Here is a 27,782-nt window from a genome sequence, read left to right on the forward strand (position 1 = left end):
ACACTTCCTGATTTCAAAATTTATTAGAAAGCTACAGTAATTATGATCGTGCATAAGGATAGATATATAAATCAATGGAATAAAATTGAGAGTTCCAAAATAAACCCATATATCTACTGTCAAATGATTTTCAACAAGAATGCCAAGACCATTTAATGGGGAAAAATGAATCTTTTCAACAAATCTGGATAGCCATACATAAAAGAATGAAGATGGACCCTTACCTCACACCATATACAAAATTAACTCAAATGAATCAATGACATAAATGTATGTAAGAGGTGATCCTATAAAACTCTTGAAGGAAACATAGGGATAAGTCTTCAGGACCCTAGATTTGGCAATGGATTCTTAGATATGACACCAAAAGCAGGAGCAACAGAAGAAAAAAGACATAATGGATTTCATCAATATTAAAAACGTTTGTGCTTCAAAGGACACTAAAAAAAGTGAAAAAAACAGCCCAGAGAATAAGAGAACATATTCATCATTTCCTTCTAAGGCCTCATTAGAAGTTCCTTTAGCATCCATATTTCTAACAGAATTCTCTTCAAAGCAAGCTAGGCCTTTTCTATCAAGCACCTTCCAGTTCTTCCAGCCTTTACCCAGTGCCCAATCCCTACCTCTACCCAGTACCCACTCCCAAGTTGTTTCCACATTTTTGGTGTTTGTAATTGCAGCACCTTTCTCTCCCAGTTACAAAATCTGCTTTAGTCTCCTAGGCTGCTCAAAGCAAATACCATGAAGTGGGTTGGCTTAAACAATGGGAATTTATTAGCTCGTGGTTTTGAGGCTGGGAAAATGTCTATATCAGGGTATCATCAAGGCACTGCTTTTTCCGCAAAGATTGTGGTGTTCTAGGACTAGCCACTGGTGATCCTTGATACCTCTCTCACATTCATGGCAAGGCTCATGGTGGTGTCTCCTGGTCTCTTCCTTCTCTTTTGGGTTCCATTTCAGCTTCTTGCTTCCTCTGGCTTTCTCTTTCTCATGACTGAATTCATCCTGCTTATATAGGACTCTAGCAATAGGATTAAGACCCATCCTACCTGGCCTGGGCCATACAAAGCTTAAATGAAGTAACCTTATCAAAAGATCCAACTTATAATGGGTTCACACCTACAAGAATGGATTCAGTATAAGAATGTGTTTTTCTGGGGTTACTACAGCTTCATAACAGTGAGGATACGGAGAAATCAAAACTTTCATATTTGGCTGTTGGGAATGTAAAATGATATGACTAACCTGGAAAACAGTCTAGCAGTTCCTCAAAAAGTTAAAACATACAGTCAATCCTCATTATTCAAGAATTCTGTATTTCTGAATAAACGTACTTGCTAAAATGTATTTGTAACCTAAAATCAATATTTGTGACACTTTTTCAGTATTTTCAGAAATGCATGGAATGGTGAAAACTTTTGTAGTTGTCTGATACACGTGTTCCCAGATGAAGTTGAATTCTTGTTTTGGCTCTCATAAACAGACGTTCCTTTTGGAAGATATTTAGTGCCATGTTTTTCATATTTTTGTGCTTTTGTTGGTGATTTTGCTGTTTAAAATAGCCCCTGAGTGTCCTGCTGAAGTTCTGTCTAGTGTCCTCACCACAAGAAGACAGTGATGTGCCTTATAGTGAAAATACAGTGATAAGTTTCTGTGCTGGTTTGAATCTGTTGTGGACCCCAGAAAAGACATGTTCTTTAATCCTCATTCAATATTGCTGGATGCTCCCCGCTTTTTTATTGTTCCCATGGAGATGTGACCCACCCAATTGTGGGTGGTAACTTCTGATTAGATGGATTCCATGGAGATGTGTCTCTACCCATTCAAGGTGGGGTTGCTTACTGGAGCCCTTTAACAGGGAACCATTCTGGAAAGAGCCATGAGAGCCCACACAGCCAGAGACCTTTGGAGATGAAGGAAAACACCCTCCCTGGGGGAGCTTCATGAAACAAAAAGCCAAGAGAGAAAGCTAGCAGACTTCACCATGTGCCCTTCCAGCTAAGAGAGAAACCCTGAATTTCATCAGCCTTTCTTGAGTGAAGGTAATCTCTTGTTGGTGCCTTAATTTGGACATTTTCACAGCCTTAGAACTGTAAACTTGCAATTTAATAAGTTTCCCTTTTTAAAAGTTATCTCATTTCTGGTATATCGTATTCCAGCAGCTTGCAAACTAGAACAGCTTCATTCAGGCATGAGTTAGTGCTGTTGGCCATGAGTTCAGTGTTAACATATCAACAATTTATATGAAATGAGGTATCTTTGAACAGAATCACATTAAACAAGGTTATGTATTGATCTGATGATGAAAATGTGACCAGGGACTCATAGGAAGCTAATCCTGCATTTCCTGTAGGAACAGTGATTTAGCATTCACTAATTCAGGGTTTGTGGTGACTTTATAGAACATAACTACTGAGAATGAGAATCACTAAAATGTAGAGTTCCCATTTGACATAGGAACTCCATTCCTAGGTCTATAACCAAGAGAAATGAAAACATGTCTACACAAAAGCTTGTACACATTTTCAACAGTATTGTTCATAATATACCAAAAGGTAGAAACAACCCATGAAGAATGGATAAATAAAATGTGATATATCCATTTAATAGACTAGTATTTGACCATAACAAGGAGTTAAGGACTGATATGAACCTTGAAATCATGCCAAGTCAAAGAAGCCAGCTGCGAAAGACCACATTAATAAAAGAAAAAAAGACTACATAATATATAACTCCATTAACACAAAATATACAGAACAGGCAAATAAATAAAGACAGAAAATAGATCTGTGATTTTCTAGGGCTAAGGGGGCTGGGGCTGCAGGGATAGGGAAGTAATAACTAATGGGTATGGGATTTCTTTATGAGGGGACGAAAATGTTCTAGAATTGGGGTGATAGTTGCACATATCTGTGAAAACTACTGAATCATACACTTTAAATAGGTGACTCATATGCTAAGTGAATTATATTTTAATAAAGGTGTTTTTTTAAAAAATAGAGGCAAGAATGGTTCCAAAGGAATCAAATTAATATACTGCCTTTCAAAATCTGCCGGACACCTTTTGCTTGCTTACATTTTCTGATTTTTCTGTCATGAGCAAGTACAGCAGATACAAGAAAGAGCACATTTAGATTATTCTAATAATCTAGTTTTTAGTCTTTATTTGAGGCATGGACCTTTTTGAGGATCGGATGAAAGTTATGAACATTTTGCCCTGAAAAATTCACATAAAACATATTCTCAAGAAAATTTTTAAGGGGCTCACAACATCCCCTGAAACCCCTCATGATCCTCTTAAGAGATTTATGACTCCAGTTTGGATGAATGTTATTTACTTACAAACGGAGACTTAAAGGCCAAACTGGCAGCAATGGTGAGTGCAGGGTCCAAACAGCGGAAGATGGACCCAAATAACATCAATTTGCCGATTCTCACATCCACAGGCAGAGAAGCCAAGTGATATCCGAGAGGCGTCAATTTTTCATCTTGAGTTAATGCTCCCAAGGCTCGTAATCGTATTTTTGAGGCACGGAGAGAATCATTGTGTGGAGGTTCAATGAGACAAGAGAATACAGACTGGAGAGTGTGAGTGTTAAACATCTCTAAAATTTTAATTCTGAAAAAACAAAACAAAATAATTTCTTAATCTCATTTCTGGTGGGGTGATAACAGGTAAGAGTAAGATAACTTTTTTTCTTGGTGAGAATAAATTGTAATTTCCCAAATACTTGCTTGAATAAACCCAATAGTATTTGTTTGAATACATTTTAAAACACTCTCTGATGTAAACAAAACAAAATAAACCAACCAAACAAAAAAATCTCTATCTTCTACTTCTCTTAGCAATAAACTACAGAAACAATTTCAGGTTCAGAATGTGATAAAAATCCTCTGCATAAGCTTTCAAAATGTTCTTTCCATACCAATAGGTTCAAATTATGAATTAAAATTCAAATGATCTACTTTTTTTCAAGATCTGCTAATTATCTATATAATTAATCTGATTATTTATATAGTTAATATATAGATAGATTAAAAAGTGGCCTGATTTTTGATAACTCTTAAATTAGTTATTGTTTTAAATTATGAACCTAAGCAAATTTTCAAAAGAGAAAATTCTAACATGCATAAAATTTTATTTACTTCACTTCTAATTCCTTTCTCAGTTGTCAACTTATTTACATACAGTTTTATGTTTTTCTGAGTGTTTACCTATTTGGTACCTAGCTTTTTTCCACCTAAGGTGTTTCACATTAAGATATGCATTGACCTAATCTACTTACTGAAGTTTCAAATGATTAAAGAAAAAATAAGGGTGAACCATGCTGCCCTATATAACTTACCATATTTTTCTACTGCGGTATCTTCGTGTTGCTTTTAAATTATATGTACTACATATATTACATTTTCCCCTTCTCTCCCCCTCTGTCACTGGTCAGTCAACTTCTAAAGTTCTTCTCAAATCCCTTCCTCTTCGTTTGTGCTGCCACTGCCTTTGTTCTGGCCGCCAGCCCTCCCAATTTCCTAAGACCAGACCATAGACACAGGATAACAAGTGCTGGACAGGATGTGGAGAAAGAGGTACACTATCCACTATTGGTGGAACTGTCAAATGGTACAACGTCTGTGGAAGGCAGTTTGCCGGGTCCTCAGGAAGCTAAGTATAGAATTGCCATATGACCCAGCAATACCATTGCTAGGTATCTACTCAAAGGACTTAAGGGCAAAGACACAAACGGACATTTGCACACCAATGTTTATAGCAGCATTATCTACAATTGCAAAGAGATGGAAACAGCCAAAATGTCCATCAACAGACGAGTGGCTAAACAAACTGTGGTATATACATACGATGGAATATTATGCAGCTCTAAGACAGAATAAACTGATGAAGCATGTAATAACATGGATGGACCTAGAGAACATTATGCTGAGTGAGTCTAGCCAAAAACTAAAGGACAAATACTGTATGGTCCCACTGATGTGAACCGACATTAGAGAATAAACTTGGAATATGTCATTGGTAACAGAGACCATCAGGAGTTAGAAACAGGGTAAGATAACGGGTAATTGGAGCTGAAGGTATACAGACTGTGCAACAGGACTAGATACAAAAACTCAAAAATGGACAGCACAATACTACCTAATTGTAATGTAATTATGTTAAAACACTGAATGAAGCTGCATCTGAGCTATAGTTTTTTTTGTTTGTCTGTTTGTTTGTTTTTTTTATATATATTTTTTGTATTTTGTATTTTTATTTTTTTCTCTATATTATCATTTTATTTCTTTTTCTGGTATCTTGCTATTTCTTTTTCTAAATCGATGCAAATGTACTAAGAAATGATGATCATACATCTATGTGATGATATTAAGAATTACTGATTGCATATGTAGAATGGAATGATTTCTAAATGTGTTAATTTTTTTAATTAATTAAAAAAGTGATAAATTTTAATTTAAATTAAAAAAATAATAAAATAAAATAAAATAAATTAAAAAAAAAAAGATGTACCTTAGACACAGCTGTTCCAATGGCACTCTTTGTATTTCTGGTAGCTGCTGCTTTAAAAGCTGGTGCATGTAGTGATGGCTGGTGAACAGATGGAAGCAGACACCAGAAGCAACACGGCCTGCTCGGCCTTTCCTTTGCAGAGCATTAGCTTGAGATACAAAAGTGTCCTCTAGACTTTCCATCCCTTTGCTGGCATCATATCTATAAATAAAAAGAAAATATGAAAAAGAGAGTTATTTTACAAAACATGGCCAAGATTTTACTTGGCATGGCAGAAGAGCAGAACTACCTCAGTTCTGTAGAAGGACACAGTGACCTGTGGGTTCTGGGATGGTTAGGCATCTGGTGGAAACACCTTGTGCTAATCTTAAAAGGTATCAAGTGTCAATACGTACAGTTTATTTATTCAACTGTTCTTCATTAAAGCACATGTAAAAAAGCACTTAAGAAAAATAATTCATTGCCTCTAAATTTTCCACCTCCAGGTGACTTAAGATTCATGGTCCTGGCTATACAGAATTAATCACACTTCCACATACAGTTCTCATGAAGTGTTTCTGTCGAATAGTAACCCATGTCACTTAACAGCATTAGCCATAAATAACTGTTACCCTAAATGAGGCATTTTTAGCTCTTCTTTTATATCAGCAAAAGAGAATACCTCTTTTCTTTCATTTTTCCAGAATCAATGACATAAACAACATCATCGATGGTTACAGAGGTCTCAGCAATATTGGTGGAAATTATAATCTTAGTTACACCTACAGGAGGCTTTATAAACACAGCTTGCTGCTCTTCACTGGAGAGAGATGAATGAAGTGGATGAATAACACATCTGAAAGAGAAAAAATGCACATTAAACATTGTAACCCAAAGCATTGGAATCAGATCACAGTGGATGAATTTCTAGGAAGACTACCAAATATGATTCTAAGTAATAAGGAAGGGAATGCTCTTTCTAATCATTACAAAAATATTTATACAGGTCTATAACTAAAAACATTGCAGCAACTTGGGAAAAACAAGGGAGTTTAATTTGGTGATAATCTACAGAAATAAACAGCTGATTCTACAATTAACAAGCCCAGAGCAAACTAACCAAGGAAGACTCTCTTCTTTTCTCTCTACCTTTAAATCCAGGGAAAGAGAAGGAGAGACAGTGATGTAAGCTAAGAAACGTCATTCTGTATTTCTTAGGACAATTTACCTGTCAAATAATTTTACCCTTAGATATGAAGGCATACCCAGTATGTCCTGCCACTGGAAAGGAAACGCTGCAAATTATTTTTTCTCAAAATGGTAGCATTTCTTCATCGTTACTAGCACTGGTTTACCTCCCTTGTCCCAAGTATCTGGCAACTGAAATTACATGAGGAGTTTGCTAAGTCACTATCTAAGTGAAGAGAAATATTTTTCTCTAATGGATGGAAATAACGGATTTCCTGGAGCAAACAAGCTTCCCAATATCTGGCTGGCATAAACAAATATTCTTGAGGAACAACACCTGGTTCTATAAAGAGGAATGACTATAAAAGAGATGTGGCTATTCATCTTCCCAAAACTGCAGCAGATAATAATTAAGGATATAGAAAAGAACTTACCGTTTACTACGTCTGTTGTTGAAAAGAGAATTAGACTGTAGCTGTTCGTAAAGCATTTTGATTTCTGCTAGACCCGGTAAAAACACAAGTATAGCACCTGGGTAGAGAAAAAAGAATCAAGCTGACAAATGCAAAAAAGGGAAAACTAATATAGATGATAAAGCTCCTTTAAACAAAAAAAAATGCATTAATCTGAGAACCTGGACTGTTAACTTTCTTTTCTTTGTAAGGTCCCCAAGGGCTTAAAAAAAAAGAAATTATGATTTTAAATATTTTTTAACTTAATAACTATAAAATGAATGGAGTATTATCTTTCAACAATAGGAAAAACTGAGGTGTGGAAAAATATAATGCCTTAAGTTATATGAGAAGTCATTAGCAAAGTTTTTAAAACACACTTCTTTAGTGCACTGGCCACTGAAATTTCGTTTCTATAGAAAGTATTATCCTTCTGTTCTTATAAGACAGGAAGATTCTTCTCTCCATGAATAAATAAATTCCATAAAAGCCTTAATACAATTGAGAAATACAAATTATAATTGGCCAACTTGATAATCTAAATTCAGATGTATGTTGAAGAGGCAGCCCCTTAACTAAACATTTCATATTGGTAGTTTATGGGCTTTTACATTTTATTTATAATAAATAAATGCATTTATTTATAAGAAAATAAGCAGTGATAACTGATCATAGTGTATTTCTGTGTCAGGGAGCTGACACTCAGCAATAGTCACCTTCTTTTGTTTTCAGCTGGGGAAACTGATACTGTCTTCACTAGCTCTTCCTTTAACCCACAGGTATTTATTGGGTGGTTGTGCTAGGTGTACCTGGATAATACAAAGATCTACCCACAAGGAACTTATGACCTATTATTTATTGCTGTTTTTATTTTCTCCACTAAATGAATAAGGAATCTAAATTATTAAGGAAATGGAATGCTGAAGTAATAAGGTCAAAAAATAACTCAGGATTGTTTTTAGCACTTCATAATATACAGTGAACATTCATACACATTAGTCCGTTTGCTCCCCAGGGCCACCAGTTAGTAAGGTTATTAGGATCCTTACTTTGTACATGAGGCAATGGCAATCTCAGAAACTTGGCCATGTCATGGAGTTACTCAAAGTGAAGCCTGAACACAAACCTAGGGTTTCTGACACCAGATCCATGCTCCTTCCTTTACATACCCATGTTCCTATCTACCCAAATGCCATGAGAGAGATAAACAATCTACGATGGGGGAAAAAGTCTTTATTTTTATGTGCCTATCTAATCTGCTCTGCCCTTGTGGCTTGGTCACCTGTGTCGGGGATATCTTTGATATTCACAAATATAGTAAAATTACTATATATACTCTACTTTGAATTCAAGTAAATTTCTGACATTTATTTTTGGCTGCTATGCTTAAATTTTTTTAAGTGACATCCCAGTATCTTGGGATGAAACAAGGTATTCAGTCTAGTGGTAATAGATTAGCCAACAGTGGCTACTTGCCAAGAGAAGAGAAACAAAGGCACTTCAAAATTTTATGTGGCTTGCTAGTCTCTTTAGAAATACCACGATGATAAAAGTCTAAGCAAAACAGAAAAGTAAGACCTGTTTCTCTTCAAGTATGTTGTAATGAGCATGTAATGTGATATTTTAAACTCTATTATTCCATTTAATGGTCACCTGAAGTTGGCTACCCTTTATTTATTCATGCAATAAATATTTACTGTTACTTTAATATGCCAGGCGTTGTTTTAGGGTCTGAGGAATACAGTGGTGTACAAGAAATCCCTATTCTTAGGGAGCTTACATTCCACTGAAGGATACTGTCAGTCCTTCACCTTTATTATGATAAAGTGGGGAGACAACAGCAGAGAGGGAAGTCAGAGGACACCTCTCTGAAGAAGTGGCATTTGAGCAAAAAAACCTGCATGATGTGAAATGTTCAGTTATGAGAAGATCTGGGGAATCACATTCTGGGGATAAGGGGCCACAAGTGAGGTTAAGAGATCACTGGGACAGGAAGGCAGTAAGGGGAAAGCAGAAACTTCTCTGGGTTAAAGCAGCAGTAGAAGTAACAGTGACAATAATAATAATGAGGTGATAAATATATCATCATTAGGTGTGGCATTTACTGGGCTTTAACTGTATGCTAAGCACTGTGCTATATGCTTTACCTATGGTTTCTTTTAATTCTCAAATTAGCTTTATGCAAGAGGATTTATTACTCATTTTTTGAACAAGGACCCTGAAGCACAGAAGAGATCATTACTTTATCCAAGGTTACAGAATTCATGAGTAGCAGAGCTGGGAGGTTTACCATCAGACTCTGAAGCCTGTTCCCTTAACCACACTGCCATGCAGCCTCCACGGGCAGAGAGTTTCCATGATTCAAACACTTCTTACCAGACTCTCATTCTGCCAGAGACTGACTGTTTAATAAGGGAATCATTCAGGCCTTCTCTTCAGCTTTCTTCCCTTTGGACTTTGTATCGTTAACATATCCTTTTGCTTGGTGGGAGCAAAAAGACTATGTGAACCTCAAGGTAAAAGGTAAAATTTCCTCCTGAAAAGCTAATAAACAACTTTTACACACAGCTGGGGATACAGGGGTGAGGTTGGGGCTTCCACAAGCTAGGCTGGGAGAGTATCCGTTACCTCAAAAGTAAGTGCCCTTCCCTCTGCCATCTCACATGTAAATGAAGACAAGAGGCAATTACCTGGAGGGTAGGTGTGCTTTCCGTCCACAATCCACTCTAATAAGGCCTCTATTAATTCAAGATTAACCTTCTCAAAATCCATGATGGACAATGTTTTGATGACTGATTTGCTAACTCCTGAAAGAAGCATAAAACTATGAAGGATAATTATATCTTACTGAAGATAATATGCCTGTGATCCAGGTGTGTGTCTTGATTTAATAATATGGACATTCACATTTAGTATACTAAATGAACTTTATCACTCTTTCAGGAAATATAGGCCCACCAGAAGCATTTTTTGCTTATACTGTGACCCAGAGAGCAAGCTCTGGCCCCTGCTGAAAAGGCCCAGATGGGCTACAGTTAACTCTCTTCCCTATCACCCCTCCTTTGCCTCCTTCACTTATACATTTATTGACAGCCTAAGTCCTGGAAACAACATCCCAAGTCAAATACATTTCAAAAACTCTTTCCAGATTCAATCAAATCATAAGTCAGATCAAAAGGAAGTCCAGGTAATAGCAACCCCTGGAAATCAATGGAGAGAAACCAAGCTTTCACCACCATCTTTACAACAGTAACTCTTAAGATTTAGGTTTCTTTGAGAAAAACGACAAAAGTTATGGCTCTCCTCTGGAAAAACACAACACATGATTTTAATGGGTTCACTAACCCTCTGAAGTCTAACCACAGACCCTTAGGTTGAGGGCCTACAATTTCCTTCTAACTCATCTGAGATCACAAAAAATACTAGGCCTTTGGTTTTACTATAAGCCTCAGCTTTTTAAACAAACAAATAGCAGGATCCAAGATGGCTGATTAGGGAGAGGATGGGCTCCCCTCTTTCCCCTAAAAACAACCAGGGAACATGGAGAAATTGTCTAAAAATTGTCTGGAGCAAAGGTTTTAGAGCTCTGGAGACTGTGGTGGGGCGCTGTGCAGCTCCTGGGAAAGTGCGGGCGCACAGAAGCTGCAGTAAGAGGTCATGAGTAATCCCCCTCGGCCCGGCTCTTGGTGCCATGCCCCACTCTCTGGGCAGAAAGTGTCAGGGTTGCCAATTCAGGGTGGGATGGCAGAGGGAGAGTAAAAGGGCAGCAAAGGGCCACTCTCCCAAGAACTGGGCGGGACGTGGTCTAGCATTGTTCTAGTGTTTGGCTGGTGAATTTGGACCACAGGGACTGGTGGCCTCAATAGCTTGGCTGTACATGGTGCTGCTAGGTCACTGCCTGGAGCCAACCACTAAGAGGTTCTGAGGCCTGAGGGGAACAGGTTGCCAAAAAGTGCCATCTGCTGGCAGGTGAGGAAAGCGCATCTCTGAGAAGATATCTAAAAGGCTTTTGGGCAAAGAGGTCCATACAATGGGCAGGACAGAAAAGCGTACCTTTGGGGAATAGAATTAACGGCTTTTTGGGCATCTTTATCTGAGCCTTTCCACAGGGCCCTGTGTGCCTCCTTCATGGGTCCCTGGCCCAGCCCTAGCTGACTAATACTGATGAACAAAGTATCAAATAAGAGTATTAACACAAACAATCAATAACAAAAGCATTGATAAGAAATAGAATCCTACCTTCAGAGGAAACATCTGAAGATAATCTGATGCCCAGACATTAGCAAAAAATAAAAGCCATATTAAGAAACAGGAAGATATGGTCCAGCCAAAGGAGCAAATAAAAAATTAGAGGAGTTGCACAATCTGGAACTAATCAAATATATTCAAACAAATCTCCTAAACCAATTCAAGGTCAGGTCTAAAGAGATAAAGGATATTAAGATGACACTGGGTGAGCATAAAGAAGAATCTGAAAGCATGCAAAGAAAAATACCACAACTTATGGGAGTGAAAAGCACAAAAGAGGAAATTTAAAATACACAAGTGGCACACAACATCAAATCTGAAGAGGCAGAAGAAAGGACAAGCTAGAAGACAGAATCTCCAGAATCGAATGGACAAAAGAACAGAAAAGAAAAAAGGAACTGCGTGACAACACAAAGAACATAAACATTTGCAACATGGGTATACCAGAAAGAGAAAAGAATGGAAAAGGGACAGAAGGAGTATTTAAAAAATAATGGCCAAGAACTTTCCAACTCTTATGAAAGGCACTGATGTCCAAGAAGTGCAACGTACTCCAAACCGAAAAAAATCCTAACAGACCTACTCCAAGACACATACTAATCAGAATGGCAAACGCCAAAGATAAAGAATTCTAAAAGCAGCAAGAGGAAAGCAATTCTTTAAAAACAGGGGATGCTGATAATACCATGGACCAATTTCTCATCAGAAACCATGGAGGCAAGAAAGCAATGATATGAGATATTCAAATACTAAAGAGAAAAACTGCCAGCCAAGAATTCTAAATCCACCAAAACTGTCCCTCAAAAATGAGGGAAAGGTTAAAATATTCACAGATAAGCAGAAGCTGAAAAAATTCCTAAAAGAATTATTAAAGGGAGTCCTGCAGACTGAAAGAAAAGGGCAGGAGAGTTTGGAGGTGAGTATAGAAATGAAGAGTACCAGTAAAGATAACTAGAAGGGTATACAGAGAAACAAAAATAGATATGAATATAAAAGTGAAAGGATAAAATAGGTGAGGTAAGTATTGCTTTTATGGTAATATACTGAATGTTAATAAATTAAACTCCCCAGTCAAAAAACACAGACTGGCAGAACGGATAAAAAAAAAAAAAGAACCATCTATATGTTGTCTACAAGAGACTCACCACAGACCCAAGGATAAATAGGTTGAAAGTGAAAAGTTGGAAAAAAATATTTCACACAGACAAGTATCCAAAAAAAAAGAAGTTGGGGTAGCTATACTAATATCAGAAAAAACAGACTTTAAATGCAAAGCCGTTATAAGAGAAAAAGAAGAACATTATATAATAATAAAAGGGGCAATCCACCGAGAATAAACAATTACCGATATATATATACCTAACTATACTGCCCCAAAACACATCAGGCAACCACTAGCAAAACTGAAGGGAAAAGTAGAACAAGCAGACATAGCTACAGTAATAGAGATTTCAATACAACACTCATGTCAAAAGAGCATCTAGATCCGCCATCTTATCCTTTCCTTTCTCCTCCTGCTCCGGCGGCTCTCCAATGACCACCGTGCCCTCTTCCACCTACACCTGCTCCTCCGCCACCGTCCTCGACAGCCTTGCCACCCTCACCTTTCCTTCTCCAGAACAGCTACTGGGGGAGTGGACACGATACAGAGCAGCTCCCGGAGCCACGACGGAGGTCAAAGGGACAGCGTACCCCATCCTGGAACGGCTGACTGTCTGGGAGAACCAGCTCCGGTAAGATCACCGAGGGGCGCGGGCTTTCCCGGGTGGGACGGCAAGCGGCCAGAGTCCCTCCCTTCCTCCTTCCCAGGTCAGCTGGCAGAATTGATTGGGCAGGCGGTCCCCTAGGGCCGCGGCGGCTGGCGCCCCCACCACGCGAGGCCCCCCGGACCAACTGAGAGAGTTGGGTCGGAAATCCCCAGACCGCGGAGAACGGTGACCGGGGGGGGTCCCTTCCAAACACGTGACTCCCCGGTCCGGCTGGAACGGTGCACTCTCCCGGGCTGCGGCGGCTGGCACCCTCCCGCCACGCTTGGCGCCCCGGGCCGACTAGGAAATTCAGTCGGGCGCTCTCCCGGGCTGCGGCGGCCAGCGACCCTCCCCGCGTCTGGACCCCCGGGTCAGCTGGAACCCTTCCAAGCCGCTTCGGCTGGCTAACCTCCGCCACGGCGAGAGTTTTCCAAAGTTAAAGGACCCACAGCACCTTTTATTGGTGGAACCCACAGACAAACGTGTGCCACGAGCGCCACCTACTGGGCAGGGTAAGAAAAACAGAACCCAGAGATTTCACAGGAAAATCTTTCAACCTGTTGGGTCCAACACCCAGGGAAATCTGACTAAATGCCCGGACGCTAGCAGAAGATAACGGATCACACTCAGAAAATTGAAAATATGGCCCAGTCAAAGGAACAAACCAATAGCTCAAATGAGATACAAGAGCTGAGACAACTAATGCTGAATATACAAACAGAAATGGAAAATCTCTTCAAAAATGAAATCGATAAATTGAGGGAGGACATGAAGAAGACATGGTCTGAACAAAAAGAAGAAATAGAAAAACTGAAAAAACAAATCACATAACTTATGGAAGTGAAGGATAAAGTAGAAAAGATGGAAAAAACAATGGATACCTACAATGATAGATTTAAAGAGACAGAAGATAGAATTAGTGATTTGGAGGATGGAACATCTGAATTCCAAAAAGAAACAGAAACTATCGGGAAAAGAATGGAAAAATTTGAACAGGGTATCAGGGAACTCAAGGACAATATGAACCGCACAAATATACGTGTTGTGGGTGTCCCAGAAGGAGAAGAGAAGGGAAAAGGAGGAGAAAAACTAATGGAAGAAATTATCACTGAAAATTTCCCAACTCTTATGAAAGACCTAAAATTACAGATACAAGAAGTACAGCGCACCCCAAAGAGATTAGACCCAAATAGGCATTCTCCAAGACACTTACTAGTTAGAATGTCAGAGGTCACAGAGAAAGAGAGGATCTTGAAAGCAGCAAGAGAAAAACAATCTGTCACATACAAGGGAAACCCAATAAGACTATGTGTAGATTTCTCAGCAGAAACCATGGAAGCTAGAAGACAGTGGGATGATATATTTAAATTACTAAAAGAGAAAAACTGCCAACCAAGACTCCTATATCCAGCAAAATTGTGCTTCAAAAATGAGGGAGAAATTAAAACATTCTCAGACAAAAAGTCATTGAGAGAATTTGTGACCAAGAGACCAGCTCTGCAAGAAATACTAAAGGGAGCACTAGAGTCAGATATGAAAAGACAGAAGAGAGAGGTATGGAGAAGAGTGTAGAAAGAAGGAAAATCAGATATGATATATATAATACAAAAGGCAAAATGTTAGAGGAAAATATTATCCAAACAGTAATAACACTAAATGTCAATGGACTGAATTCCCCAATCAAAAGACATAGATTGGCAGAATGGATTAAAAAACAGGATCCTTCTATATGCTGTCTACAGGAAACACATCTTAGACCCAAAGATAAACATAGGTTGAAAGTGAAAGGTTGGGAAAAGATATTTCATGCAAATAACAACCAGAAAAGAGCAGGAGTGGCTATACTACTATCCAACAAATTAGACTTCAAATGTAAAACAGTGAAAAGAGACAAAGAAGGACACTATATACTAATAAAAGGAACAATTAAACAAGAAGACATAACAATCATAAATATTTACGCACCGAACCAGAATGCCCCAAAATACGTGAGGAATACACTGCAAACACTGAAAAGGGAAATAGACTCATATACTTGGAGACTTCAATTCACCACTCTCATCAATGGACAGAACATCTAGACAGAGGATCAATAAAGAAATAGAGAATCTGAATATTACTATAAATGAGCTAGACTTAACAGACATTTATAGGACATTCCATCCCACAACAGCAGGATACACCTTTTTCTCAAGTGCTCATGGATCATTCTCAAAGATAGACCATATGCTGGGTCACAAAGCAAGTCTTAACAAATTTAAAAAGATTGAAATCATACACAACACTTTCTCGGATCATAAAGGAATGAAGTTGGAAATCAATAATAGGCGGAGTGCCAGAAAATTCACAAATACGTGGAGGCTCAACAACACACTCCTAAACAACAACTGGGTCAAAGAAGAAATTGCTAGAGAAATTAGCAAATACCTCGAGGCGAATGAAATGAAAACACAACATATCAAAACTTATGGGACGCAGCAAAGGCAGTGCTAAGAGGGAAATTTATTGCCCTAAATGCCTATATCAGAAAAGAAGAAAAGGCAAAAATGCAGGAATTAACTGTCCACTTGGAAGAAATGGAGAAAGAACAGCAAACTAATCCCAAAGCAAGCAAAAGGAAAGAAATAACAAAGATTAGAGCAGAAATAAATGAAATTGAAAACATGAAAACAATAGAGAAAATCAATAAGGCCAGAAGTTGGTTCTATGAGAAAATCAATAAGATTGGTGGGCCCTTAGCAAGATTGACAAAAAAAAGAAGAGAGAGGATGCAAATAAATAAGATCAGAAATGGAAGAGGAGACAAAACTACTGACCTCACAGAAATAAAGGAGGTAATAACAGGATACTATGAACAACTTTACGCTAATAAATACAACAATTTAGATGAAATGGACGAGTTCCTGGAAAGACATGAACAACCAACTTTGACTCAAGAAGACATAGATGACCTCAACAAACCAATCACAAGTAAAGAAATTGAATTAGTCATTCAAAAGCTTCCTAAAAAGAAAAGTCCAGGACCAGACGGCTTTACATGTGAATTCTATCAAACATTCCAGAAAGAATTAGTACCAACTCTCCTCAAACTCTTCAAAAAAATCGAAGTGGAGGGAAAACTACCTAATTCATTCTATGAAGCCAACATCACCCTCATACCAAAACCAGGCAAAGATATTACAAAAAAAGAAAACTACAGACCAATCTCTCTAATGAATATAGATGCAAAAATCCTCAATAAAATTCTAGCAAATCGTATCCAACAACACATTAAAAGAATTATACATCACGACCAAGTAGGATTCATCCCAGGTATGCAAGGATGGTTCAACATAAGAAAATCAATTAATGTAATACACCATATCAACAAATCAAAGCAGAAAAATCACATGATCATCTCAATTGATGCAGAGAAGGCATTTGACAAGATTCAACATCCTTTCCTGTTGAAAACACTTCAAAGGATAGGAATACAAGGGAACTTCCTTAAAATGATAGAGGGAATATATGAAAAACCCACAGCTAATATCATCCTCAATGGGGAAAAATTGAAAACTTTCCCCCTAAGATCAGGAACAAGACAAGGATGTCCACTATCACCACTATTATTCAACATTGTGTTGGAGGTTCTAGCCAGAGCAATTAGACAAGAAAAAGAAATACAAGGCATCAAAATTGGAAAGGAAGAAGTAAAACTATCACTGTTTGCAGACGATATGATACTATACGTCGAAAACCTGGAAAAATCCACAACAAAACTACTAGAGCTAATAAATGAGTACAGCAAAGTAGCAGGTTACAAGATCAACATTCAAAAATCTGTAGCATTTCTATACACTAGTAATGAACAAGCAGAGGGGGAAATCAAGAAACGAATTCCATTTACAATCGTAACTAAAAGAATAAAATACCTAGGAATAAATTTAACTAAAGAGACATAAAACCTACATAAAGAAAACTACAAAAAACTGCTAAAAGAAATCACAGAAGACCTAAATAGATGGAAGGGCATACCGTGTTCATGGATTGGAAGACTAAATATAATTAAGATGTCAATCCTATCTAAATTGATCTACAGATTCAATGCAATACCAATCAAAATCCCAACAACTTATTTTTCAGAAATAGAAACACCAATAAGCAAATTTATCTGGAAGGGCAGGGTGCCCCGAATTGCTAAAAACATCTTGAGGAAAAAAAACGAAGCTGGAGGTCTTGCGCTGCCGGACTTTAAGGCATAATATGAAGCCACAGTGGTCAAAACAGCATGGTATTGGCATAAAGATAGATATATCGACCAATGGAATCGAATAGAGTGCTCAGATATAGACCCTCTCATCTATGGACATTTGATCTTTGATAAGGCAGTCAAGCCAACTCACCTGGGACAGAACAGTCTCTTCAATAAATGGTGCCTAGAGAACTGGATATCCATATGCAAAAGAATGAAAGAAGACCCATATCTCACACCTTATACAAAAGTTAACTCAAAACGGATCAAAGATCTCAACATTAGGTCTAAGACCATAAAACAGTTAGAGGAAAATGTAGGGAGATATCTTATGAAACTTACAATTGGAGGCAGTTTTATGGACCTTAAACCTAAAGCAAGAGCACTGAAGAAGGAAATAAATAAATGGGAGCTCCTCAAAATTAAACACTTTTGTGCATCAAAGAACTTCATCAAGAAAGTAGAAAGACAGCCTACACAATGGGAGATAACATTTGGAAATGACACATCAGATAAAGGTCTAGTATCCAGAATTTATAAAGAGATTGTTCAACTCAACAACAAAAAGACAGCCAACCCAATTACAAAATGGGAAAAAGACTTGAACAGATACCTACCAGAAGAGGAAATACAAATGGCCAAGAGGCACATGAAGAGATGCTCAATGTCCCTGGCCATTAGAGAAATGCAAATCAAAACCACAATGAGATATCATCTCACACCCACCAGAATGGCCATTATCAACAAAACAGAAAATGACAAGTGCTGGAGAGGATGCGGAGAAAGAGGCACACTTATCCACTGTTGGTGGGAATGTCAAATGGTGCAACCACTGTGGAAGGCAGTTTGGCGGTTCCTCAAAAAGCTGAATATAGAATTGCCATACGACCCAGCAATACCATTGCTAGGTATCTACTCAAAGGACTTAAGGGCAAAGACACAAACGGACATTTGCACACCAATGTTTATAGCAGCGTTATTTACAATTGCAAAGAGATGGAAACAGCCACAATGTCCATCAACAGAAGAATGGCTAAACAAACTGTGGTATATACATACGATGGAATATTATGCAGCTTTAAGACAAGATAAACTTATGAAGCATGTAATAACATGGATGGACCTAGAGAACATTATGCTGAGTGAGTCCAGCCAAAAACTAAAGGACAAATACTGTATGGTTCCACTGATGTGAACGGACATTCGAGAATAAACTTGGAATATGTCATTGGTAACAGAGTCCAGCAGGAGTTAGAAACAGGGTAAGATAATGGGTAATTGGAGCTGAAGGGATACAGACTGTGCAACAGGACTAGATACAAAAACTCAAAAATGGACAGCACAATAATACCTAAGTGTAAAGTAATCATGTTAAAACACTGAATGAAGCTGCATCTGAGCTATAGGTTTTTTTTGTTTTTTGTTTTTTGTTTTTTTAACTATTATTATTACTTTTATTTCTTTTCTCTATATTAACATTCTATATCTTTTTCTGTTGTGTTGCTAGTTCCTCTAAACCGATGCAAATGTACTAAGAAACGATGATCATGCATCTATGTGATGATGTTAAGAATTACTGATTACATATGTAGAATGGTATGATTTCTAAATGTTGGGTTAATTTCTTTTTTTCCGTTAATAAAAAAAAAAAAGAAAAAGAAAAAAAAAGCAAAAGAACATCTAGACAGAGAATCAATAAGGAAACAGAAACTTGAATAATATGATAAATAAAATAGACCCAACAGACATATACAGAACAATATACCCCAAACAACAGAATATATATATTTTTTCACATGCTGATGGCTCATTCTTCAGGACAGACACACTGGGTCACAAAACTAGTAGTAATAAATTTTAAAAGACTGAAATTATATAAAGCAATTTCTCTGATCATAATGGAAGGAAAGCTGGAAATCAACAGTAGGTGGAGGCTTGGAAACTGGCCAAATTTATGAAGGTCAAACAATCATATGTTCTTAAACAATCAGTGCGTCAAAGCAGACATTGCAAGAGAAATGATCTCAAGACAAATGAAAACGTTAGAATACAAAATAGCAAAACTTATGGGATAGAGCAAAGGCAGTGCTGAGAGAGAAATTTATAGCTCTAAACACCTACACTAAAAAAGAAAAAAAAGAACTAAAATCAAAGATCTATTAGCATACCTGGAGGAATTAGAAAAAGGACAGCAAACTAATCCCAAAGCAAGCAGAAAGAAAGACATACAAAGATTAGAGCAGAAATGAAATTGAGAACAACAACAACAAAAAACAATACGGAGGATCAAAACCAAAAGTTGGTTCTTTAAGATCAACTAATTGATAATCCCTTAGCTAGGCTGACAAAGAAAAAAAGAGAGAAGATGCAAATGAATAAAATCAGAAATGAGAGAGCTGATATTACTATTGATTCCACAGAAACACACAAGATCATAATAAGATACTATGAACAACTGTATGCCAACAGACTAGACAACTTAGATGAAATGGACAATTTTCTAGAAACACATGAACAACCTACACGGACTGCAAAAGAAACAAAAGATGTCAACAAACCAGTCACAACTAAAGAGATTGAAACAGTCATCAAAAACCTCCCAACAAAGAAAAGCCCAGGACCAGATGATTTCAGAGGAGAATTCCACCAAACATTCCAAGAAGAAGTAATACCAATCTTGCTCAGACTTTTCCAAAAAAACTGAAAAGGAGGGAATGCTACCTAACCCACTGTATGAAGCCAACATCATCCTAATATCAAAATCAGATAAAGATATGACAAGAAAGGAAAATTACAGATCAATCTTCTCTGATGAATATAGATGCAAAAATTCTCAACGAAATACTTGCAAATAAAACTGAAACACTTGCCAAGAGATGCAAACAATCAAAATGTCCATCAATAGATAAGTGGCTAAACAATCTGCACTATATAATACGATGGAATATTATGCCGCTGCAAGACAGAATAAAGTTATGAAGTATGTAACAACATGGATGGACCTTAAGGACATTATGCTGAGTGAGATTAGCCACAAACAAAAGGATAAATACTGTATGGTCTCAATGATATGAACTGACATCAGTGAATGAACTTGAAGAATTTCAGTTGGGAACAGAGACCATTAGGAGATAGAAATAGGATAGATATTGGGTAATTGGAACTGAAGGGATACAGATTGTGCAACAGGACTGATTGTAAAAATTCAGAAATGGATAGCACAATACTACTTAACTGTAATACAATAATGTTAGAACACTGAATGACGCCGATGTGAGAAGGATAGTAGGAGGAGGCCTGGGGACACAAATGAAATCAGAAGGAAAGATAGATGATAAAGACTAGGATGGTATAATCTAGGAATGCCTAGAGTGTATAATGATAGTGACTAAATGTACAAATTTAAAAATGTTTTCGCATGAGGAAGAACAAAGGAATGTCATTACTGCAGGGTGTTGAAAATAGATGGTAATTAATATTTTAAAACTTTAACTTATGTGTGAGGCTAAAGCAAAAAATGTTTATTTGGTACAAAATTTATATTTTGACTAGTGCATTTCCTAATATAACTTATGTGGACAGCTTAATTGAACACCATAAGTACATGGAACCTTGAGTAGGGCATGAGATTTTGTTGGTTTGTCTAGAGTGATGTTCCGATAAATCCCAGAGTGATTTGAACAGTGAATATAAAAGTATTTGCAAAGTCCCCTTGGGGGAATGGCAAGAAGGGGGGAAACTCAACTACCCCAAGTTGAACTCTTGATATTCTCACTAGCAGGGGGGACAATCAAAGCAATAGGCTGAGTCCTCAATCGTGGGGTTTGTTCATATGAAACTTAACCCTGCAAAGGACAGGTTAAGCCTACTTAAAATCAGGCCTAAGAGTCACCCCCCAGAGAACCTCTTCTGTTGCTCAGATGTGGCCTCTCTCTCTCAGCCAACATGACAAGTAAACTCACTGCCCTCCCCCTCCCTATGTGGGACATGACTCCCAGTGTAAACCTTCCTGGCAACAAGGACAGAAATCCTAGAATGAGCTGGGACTCAGCATCAAGGGATTGAGAAAATCTTCTCGACCAAAAGGGGGAAGAGAGAAATGAGACAAAATAAAGTGTCAATGGCTGAAAGATTCCAAACAGAGTCGAGAGGTTATCCTGGAGGTTATTCTTACACATTATATAGATATCACCTTTTCAGTTAAGGTGTAATGGAGAGGTTGGAGGGAAGTGCCTGAAACTGTAGAGCTATGTCCCAGTAGCTATGTTTCTTGAAGATGACTGTATAATGATATAGCTTTCACAATGTGACTGTGTGAGTGTGAAAACCCTGTGTCTGATGCTCCTTTTATCTAGGGTATGGACAGATGAGTAAAACATATGGATCAAAAATAAATAAATAATAGGGGGATGTGCTGGTTTGAAAGGAAGTATGCCCCCTAAGAAAAGCCATGTGTTACTATAAATCCCATTTCATAAAGGTAGAATAATCTCTATTCAATACTGCATGTTTGAAACTGTAATGAGATCATCTCCCTGGGTGATGTGATTTAGTCAAGAGTGGTTGTTAAACTGGATTAGGGGATGACATGTCTCCACCCATTTGGGTGGATCTTGATTGGTTTACTGGAGTCCTATAAAAGAGGAAACATTTTGGAGATTCAGAGAGATTCAGAAAGAGCAACACTACGAAGCAGAGAGTCCACCAGCCAGCGACCCTTGGAGATGAAGAAGGAAAATGCCTCCCGGGGAGCTTCATGAAGCCAGAAGCCAGGAGAGAAAGCTAGCAGATGATGCAGTATTCGCCACGTGCCCTTCCAGCCGAGAGAGAAGCCCTGACTGTGTTCGCCATGTGCCTTTTCACTTGAGAGAAACCCTGAACTTCATCAGCCTTCTTGAACCAAGGTATCTTTCCCTGAATGCCTTTGATTGGACATTTCTATAGACTTGTTTTAATTGGGACATTTTCTCGGCCTTAGAACTATAAACTAGCAACTCATTAAATTACCTCTTGTTAAAAGCCATTCCATCTCTGGTATTGCATTCTGGCAGCTAGCAAACTAGAACAGGGGAACAAATATTAAAATAAATTTAGTAGATTGAAATGCTAGTGATAAATGAAAGAGAGGGGTAAGGGGAATGGTATGTATGAATTTTTTTCTGTTGTCTTTTTATTTCTCTTTCTGAATTGATGCAAATTTTTTAAGAAATGATCAGGATGATGAATATATAACTATGTGATGATACTGTGAGTTATTGATTATATATCAAGAATGGAATGATCATGTGATAAGAATGTTTGTTTATGTTTAATTAATTAATTTAAAAAATTGAAATACACATTAAAATAATTGTACACCATGATCAAGTGGGTTTTATCCCAGGTATGCAAGGGTGGTTCAACACAAGAAAATTAATTAATGTAACACAATATTATTAACAAATTGAAGGAAAAGAACCACATGATCATCTCGATTGATACAGAAAAGGCATTTGACAAAATCCAGCATCCTTTCTTGATAAAAACACTTCAAAAGATAGGAACAGAAGGAAATGTTCTCAACTTGCTAAAGGGAATATATGAAAATCTCACAGCTAATATTATATTCAGTGGTGAAAGACTGAAAGCTTTCTTATTAAGACAAGAATAACCACTGTCACCACTGTTATTCAACATTGTGCTAGAAGTTCTAGCTGAAGCAATTAGACAAAAAAAAAGTTAAGAAAAGAAATAAAAGGTATCAAAATCAGAAAGGAAAAAGTAAAACTTTCACTATTTGCAGATGACATGATCAAATAAATAGAAAGTTCTGAAAAATCTATAACAAAGTGACAAGACCCTATAACTGAATTCAGAGACTACAAGATTAATACTCAAAAATCAGTTGCACTTCTATACACTAGTAACAAGCAATCTAAAGAAGGAAATCAGGAAAAAACTCCACTTATAATAGCAACTAAAAGAATACGAAATCTAGGAATGGTTTCAAAGGACTTTGTTAAAAGTGTGAGAAAGCAGCTTACTAAAATGGGAGAAAATATTTTGAAACCACATACCCAATAAGGATTTACATGGGCAGGCACCAGGAATCAGACCTGGGTCTTCTGGCATGGCAAGCAAGTATTCTTGCCTGCTGAGGCACCGTGGCCCCCCAGTAAGGATTTAATCTCCAAGATATATGAAGAGACCCTACAACTCGATAAAAAAACGAACAACCAATTGAAAAGTGAGCAAAATATATGAATAGACATTTCTCCAGACAGGCTATACAAATGACCAGAAAAAACATTGAAAGATGTTCAACATCATGTGCTATTAGGGAAATGCAAATTAAAACTACAATGAGATATCATTTTACACCTAGAAGAATGACCACTATTAAAAAACCAGTAAACTGCAAGTGTTGGAGAAGATGTAGACAAACAGGAACACCTATTCATTGTTAGTGGGAATGGAGAACAGTATAGTCACTGTGGAAGAGTTTCATGGTTCCTCAGGAAGTTAAGTTTAGAAATACCATATGGATCCATCAATCCCACTATAGGAAAATACTCAGAAGAAATGAAAGCAGAGACATGAACAGATATTTGCACACTGTTGTTCACAGTGATATTACTTACAATTGCCAAAAGATGGAAACAGCCCAGGTGTGATCAAGCGATGAATGGATTAACAAATTATGGTATATACATATGACAGAATATACAACTGCAAGAAGAAATGAAGTCAAGAACATGACTACATGGATCAACATTCTTTGGTGAGAATAATCAGACACAAAAGGACAAGTATTGCATGACCTCACTAATATGAGCTGAATACTAGCAAACTAATGGTGTTAATATCTGGAACACAGGTCACCAGAAGTTAAAATGAGGGTAGCGAATGGGGAGTTGATGCTTAACATGTGCAGAATATGTATTAAGGTTGATTGCGGATGTTTGGAAATAGATGGAGGAAATGTTGGCACGTTATAGTGAATACAATTAACAGCAATGAGATGTGGGTGCAATTACGCTTAGGGTTACGTATGTCATTAGAACGAAAGCCAGAGGATGAAACATGGAACTATATAACATAGCTAACTCTTTTGAGGGTGAAAATGTTCTAGAATTGATTGTGCTGATGAATGCACAACTTTGAATTTACTAGAAGACACTGACTGTGTATTTTAGATGGATTGTATGGATAAGAATTTGTCTCAATAAAATTGCTTTAAAAAACAAATGAATCAAAACAGCATGGTACTGGCATAAAGATAGATATATTGACCAATAGAATTGAATACAATGTTCAGATATAGACCCTCTCATCTATGGACAACTGATTTTTGATAAGGCAGTCAAGCCAACTCACCTGGGACAGAACAGTCTCTTCAACAAATGGTGCCTAGAGAACTGGATATCCATATGCAAAAGAATGAAAGAGAACCCATATCTCATACCCTATACAAAAATTAACTCAAAATGGATCAAAGACCCAAACATTAGATCTAAGACCATAAAACCGTTAGAAGAAAATGTAGGGAAATATCTTATAAATCTTCTACTTGGAGGTGGTTTTCTAGACCTTACACCCAAAGCAAGAGCATTGAAGAAAGAAAGAAAGAAATAAAAACTCTTCAAAATCAAATACTTTTGAGCATCAAAGAACTTCATCAAGAAAGTAAAAAGACAGCTTACACAATGGGAGACAATATTTGGAAACAACGTATCAGATAAAGGTCTAGTATTCAGAATTTATAAAGAGATTGTTCAACTCAACAACAAAAAGACAGCCAACCTAATTACAAAATGCACAAAAAACTTGAACAGATACTTCTCAGAAGAGGAAATACTAATGGCCAAAAGGTACATGAAGAGATGTTCAACTTCCCTGGCTATTAGAGAAATGCAAATCAAAACCACAATGAGATATCATCTTACACCCACCAGAATGGCCATTATCAATAAAACAGAAAATGACAAGTGCTGGAGAGAATGTAGAGAAAGAGGCAACTTATCCACTGTTGGTGGGAATGTCAAATGGTACAACTGCTATGGAAGGCAGTTTGGCGATTCCTCAAAAAGCTAAATATAGAATTGTCATATTACCCGGCAATACCACTGCTAGGCATCGAATCAGAGGACATGAGGGCAAGGACACAAATGGATATTTGCACACCAATGTTTACAGCAGCATTATTTACCATTGCCAAGAGATGGAAACAGCCAAAATGTCCATCAATAGACGAGTAGTTAAACAAGTAGTGGTATATATATACGATGGAATATTATGCAATTGTAAGACAGAATAAAGTTATGAACTATGTAACAACATGGATGGACCTTAAGAACATTATGCTGAGTGAGACTGGCCAGAAAAAAAGGACAAATACTGTACAGTCTCACTGATACGAACTGACATTAGTGAATAAACTTGGAGAATTTCATTGGTAACCGAGACCATCAGCAGATAGAAATAGGGTAAGATACTGGGTAATAGGAGCTGAAGGGATACAGACCATGCAACAGGACTGAATGTAAAAACTCAGAAATGGACAGCACAATACTACCTAATGTAATGTAATGTAATTATGTTAAACCCTGAATGAAGCTGCATGTGAGAATGATAGGGGGAGGAGGGCTGGGGCATAAATGAAATCAGAAAGAAAGACAGACAATAAAGACTGAGATGGTATAATCTAGGAATGCCTAGAGTGTATAATGATAGTGACTAAATGTACAAACTTAAACAATGTTTTTGCTTGAGGAAGAACAAAGGAATGTCATTACTGCAGGGTACTGAAATAGATGGTAGTTAATATTTTAAAATTTCAACTTATGTGTGAGACTAAAGCAAAAAATGTTTATTGGTACAAAATTTATATTTTGACTAGTGCATTTCCTAATATAACTTATGTGGACAGCTTAATTGAACACCATAAGTGCATGGAACATTGAGTAGGGCATGAGATTTTGTTGGTTTGTCCAGAATGATGTCCTGATAAATCCCAGAGTGATTTGAACAGTGAATAAAAAAGTATTTGCAAAGTCCACTTTGGAAAATGGTTAAGAACGGGGGAAAATTCAACTTCCCCAAGTTGAACTCTTGATATTCTCACAAGCAGTGTGGAAAATAAAAGCAATAGGATGAATGTCACCTTATGTGTAAGACTAAAGCAAAAAATGTTTATGTGGTACAAAATTTATATTTTGACTAGTGCATTCCATTTCCTAATATAACTTATGTAGATAGTTTGATTGAACACCATAAGTACTTGGAATCTCAGGTAGGACATGAGATTTTGTTGGTTTGCCCAGAGTGATGCCCCAATGAATCCCAGAATGATTCAATCAGTGAGTGGAAAAGTATTTGCAAAGCCCCCTTCCGGGAATGGTGAGAACGGGGAGAAATTCAACTTCCCCAAGTTGAATTCTTGATATTCTCACAAGCAGTGTGGACAACCAAAGCTATAGGCTGAGCCCCCAGCCTTGGGGTTTGTTCACATGAAACTTAACCCCACAAGGGATAGGTCAAGCCTACTTAAAATTAGGCCTAAGAGTCACCCCCAAGAGAGCCTCTTCTGTTGCTCAGATGTGGCCTCTCTCTCCAGCCAACAAACGAGCAAACTCACCACCCTCCCCCTGTCTACGTGGGACATGACTCCCAGGGGTGTGGAACTTCCTGGCAACGTGGGACAGAAATCCTAGAATGAGCTGAGAGTCAGCATCAAGGGATTGAGAAAATCTCCTTGATGAAAAGGGGGAAGAGTGAAATGAGGCAAAGCATCAATGGCTGAGAGATTCCAAACAGAGTCCAGAGGTTATCCTGGAGGTTATTTTTACGCATTAAATAGATATCACCTTGTTAGTCAAAATGTAGTGGAGAGGCTGGAGGGAACTGCCTGAAACTACAGAGCTGTATTCCAGTAGCCATGCTTCTTGAAGATGTTTGTATAATGTTATAGCTTTCACAATGTGACTGTGTGATTGTGAAAACCTTGTGTCTGATGCTCCTTTTATCTACCTTGTCAACAGACGAGTAGAACATATGGAATCAAAATAAATAATAGGGGAACAAATGTTAAAATAAATTTATTTAAAAAAATAAATAAATAAATTTATTTTGAAATACTAGTGATCAATGAAAGGGAGGGGTAAGGGGTATGGTATGTATACATTTTTTTTCTGTTTTCGTTTTATTTCTTTTCTTGAATAGATGCAAATTTTCCAAGAAATCATCATGATGGTGAATCACAATATGCAACTATGTGATACTGTGAATTACCAATTATATATTTAGAATGGAATGATCAAAATAGGAATGCTTGCATTCGTTAGGTGTTTTTTGGTATTTAAAAAAATAAAATAAAATAATTAAAAAGAAAAAAAAACAAATGAAAACAAAAACAAATAGTGGAGAGGCAGGGCAAGATG

The 27,782-nt window shown here is 37.4% G+C and overlaps 1 protein-coding gene across 4 annotated transcripts in view; it reads right to left on the reverse strand.

The window, feature by feature from the left end:
- DHX57 (DExH-box helicase 57) overlaps positions 1-27,782 on the reverse strand; it is a 176,037-nt gene that overhangs the window by 15,456 nt on the left and 132,799 nt on the right. For 3 of the 4 annotated variants that reach the window (XM_077134030.1, XM_077134031.1, XM_077134029.1), the window contains 5 exons: positions 9,828-9,944; positions 7,120-7,216; positions 6,180-6,353; positions 5,519-5,719; positions 3,343-3,619 (listed from right to left, as the gene is read on the reverse strand). In XM_077134030.1, the coding sequence (XP_076990145.1) occupies positions 3,343-3,619; positions 5,519-5,719; positions 6,180-6,353; positions 7,120-7,216; positions 9,828-9,944 (866 nt within the window). The remainder of the gene's footprint in view (positions 1-3,342; positions 3,620-5,518; positions 5,720-6,179; positions 6,354-7,119; positions 7,217-9,827; positions 9,945-27,782) is intronic. The other variant, XM_077134032.1, reaches the window with a different exon arrangement.

The sequence above is a fragment of the Tamandua tetradactyla genome, chromosome 17, assembly GCF_023851605.1.
Source record: "Tamandua tetradactyla isolate mTamTet1 chromosome 17, mTamTet1.pri, whole genome shotgun sequence".
In the NCBI taxonomy this organism is placed as follows: Eukaryota; Metazoa; Chordata; class Mammalia; order Pilosa; family Myrmecophagidae; genus Tamandua; species Tamandua tetradactyla.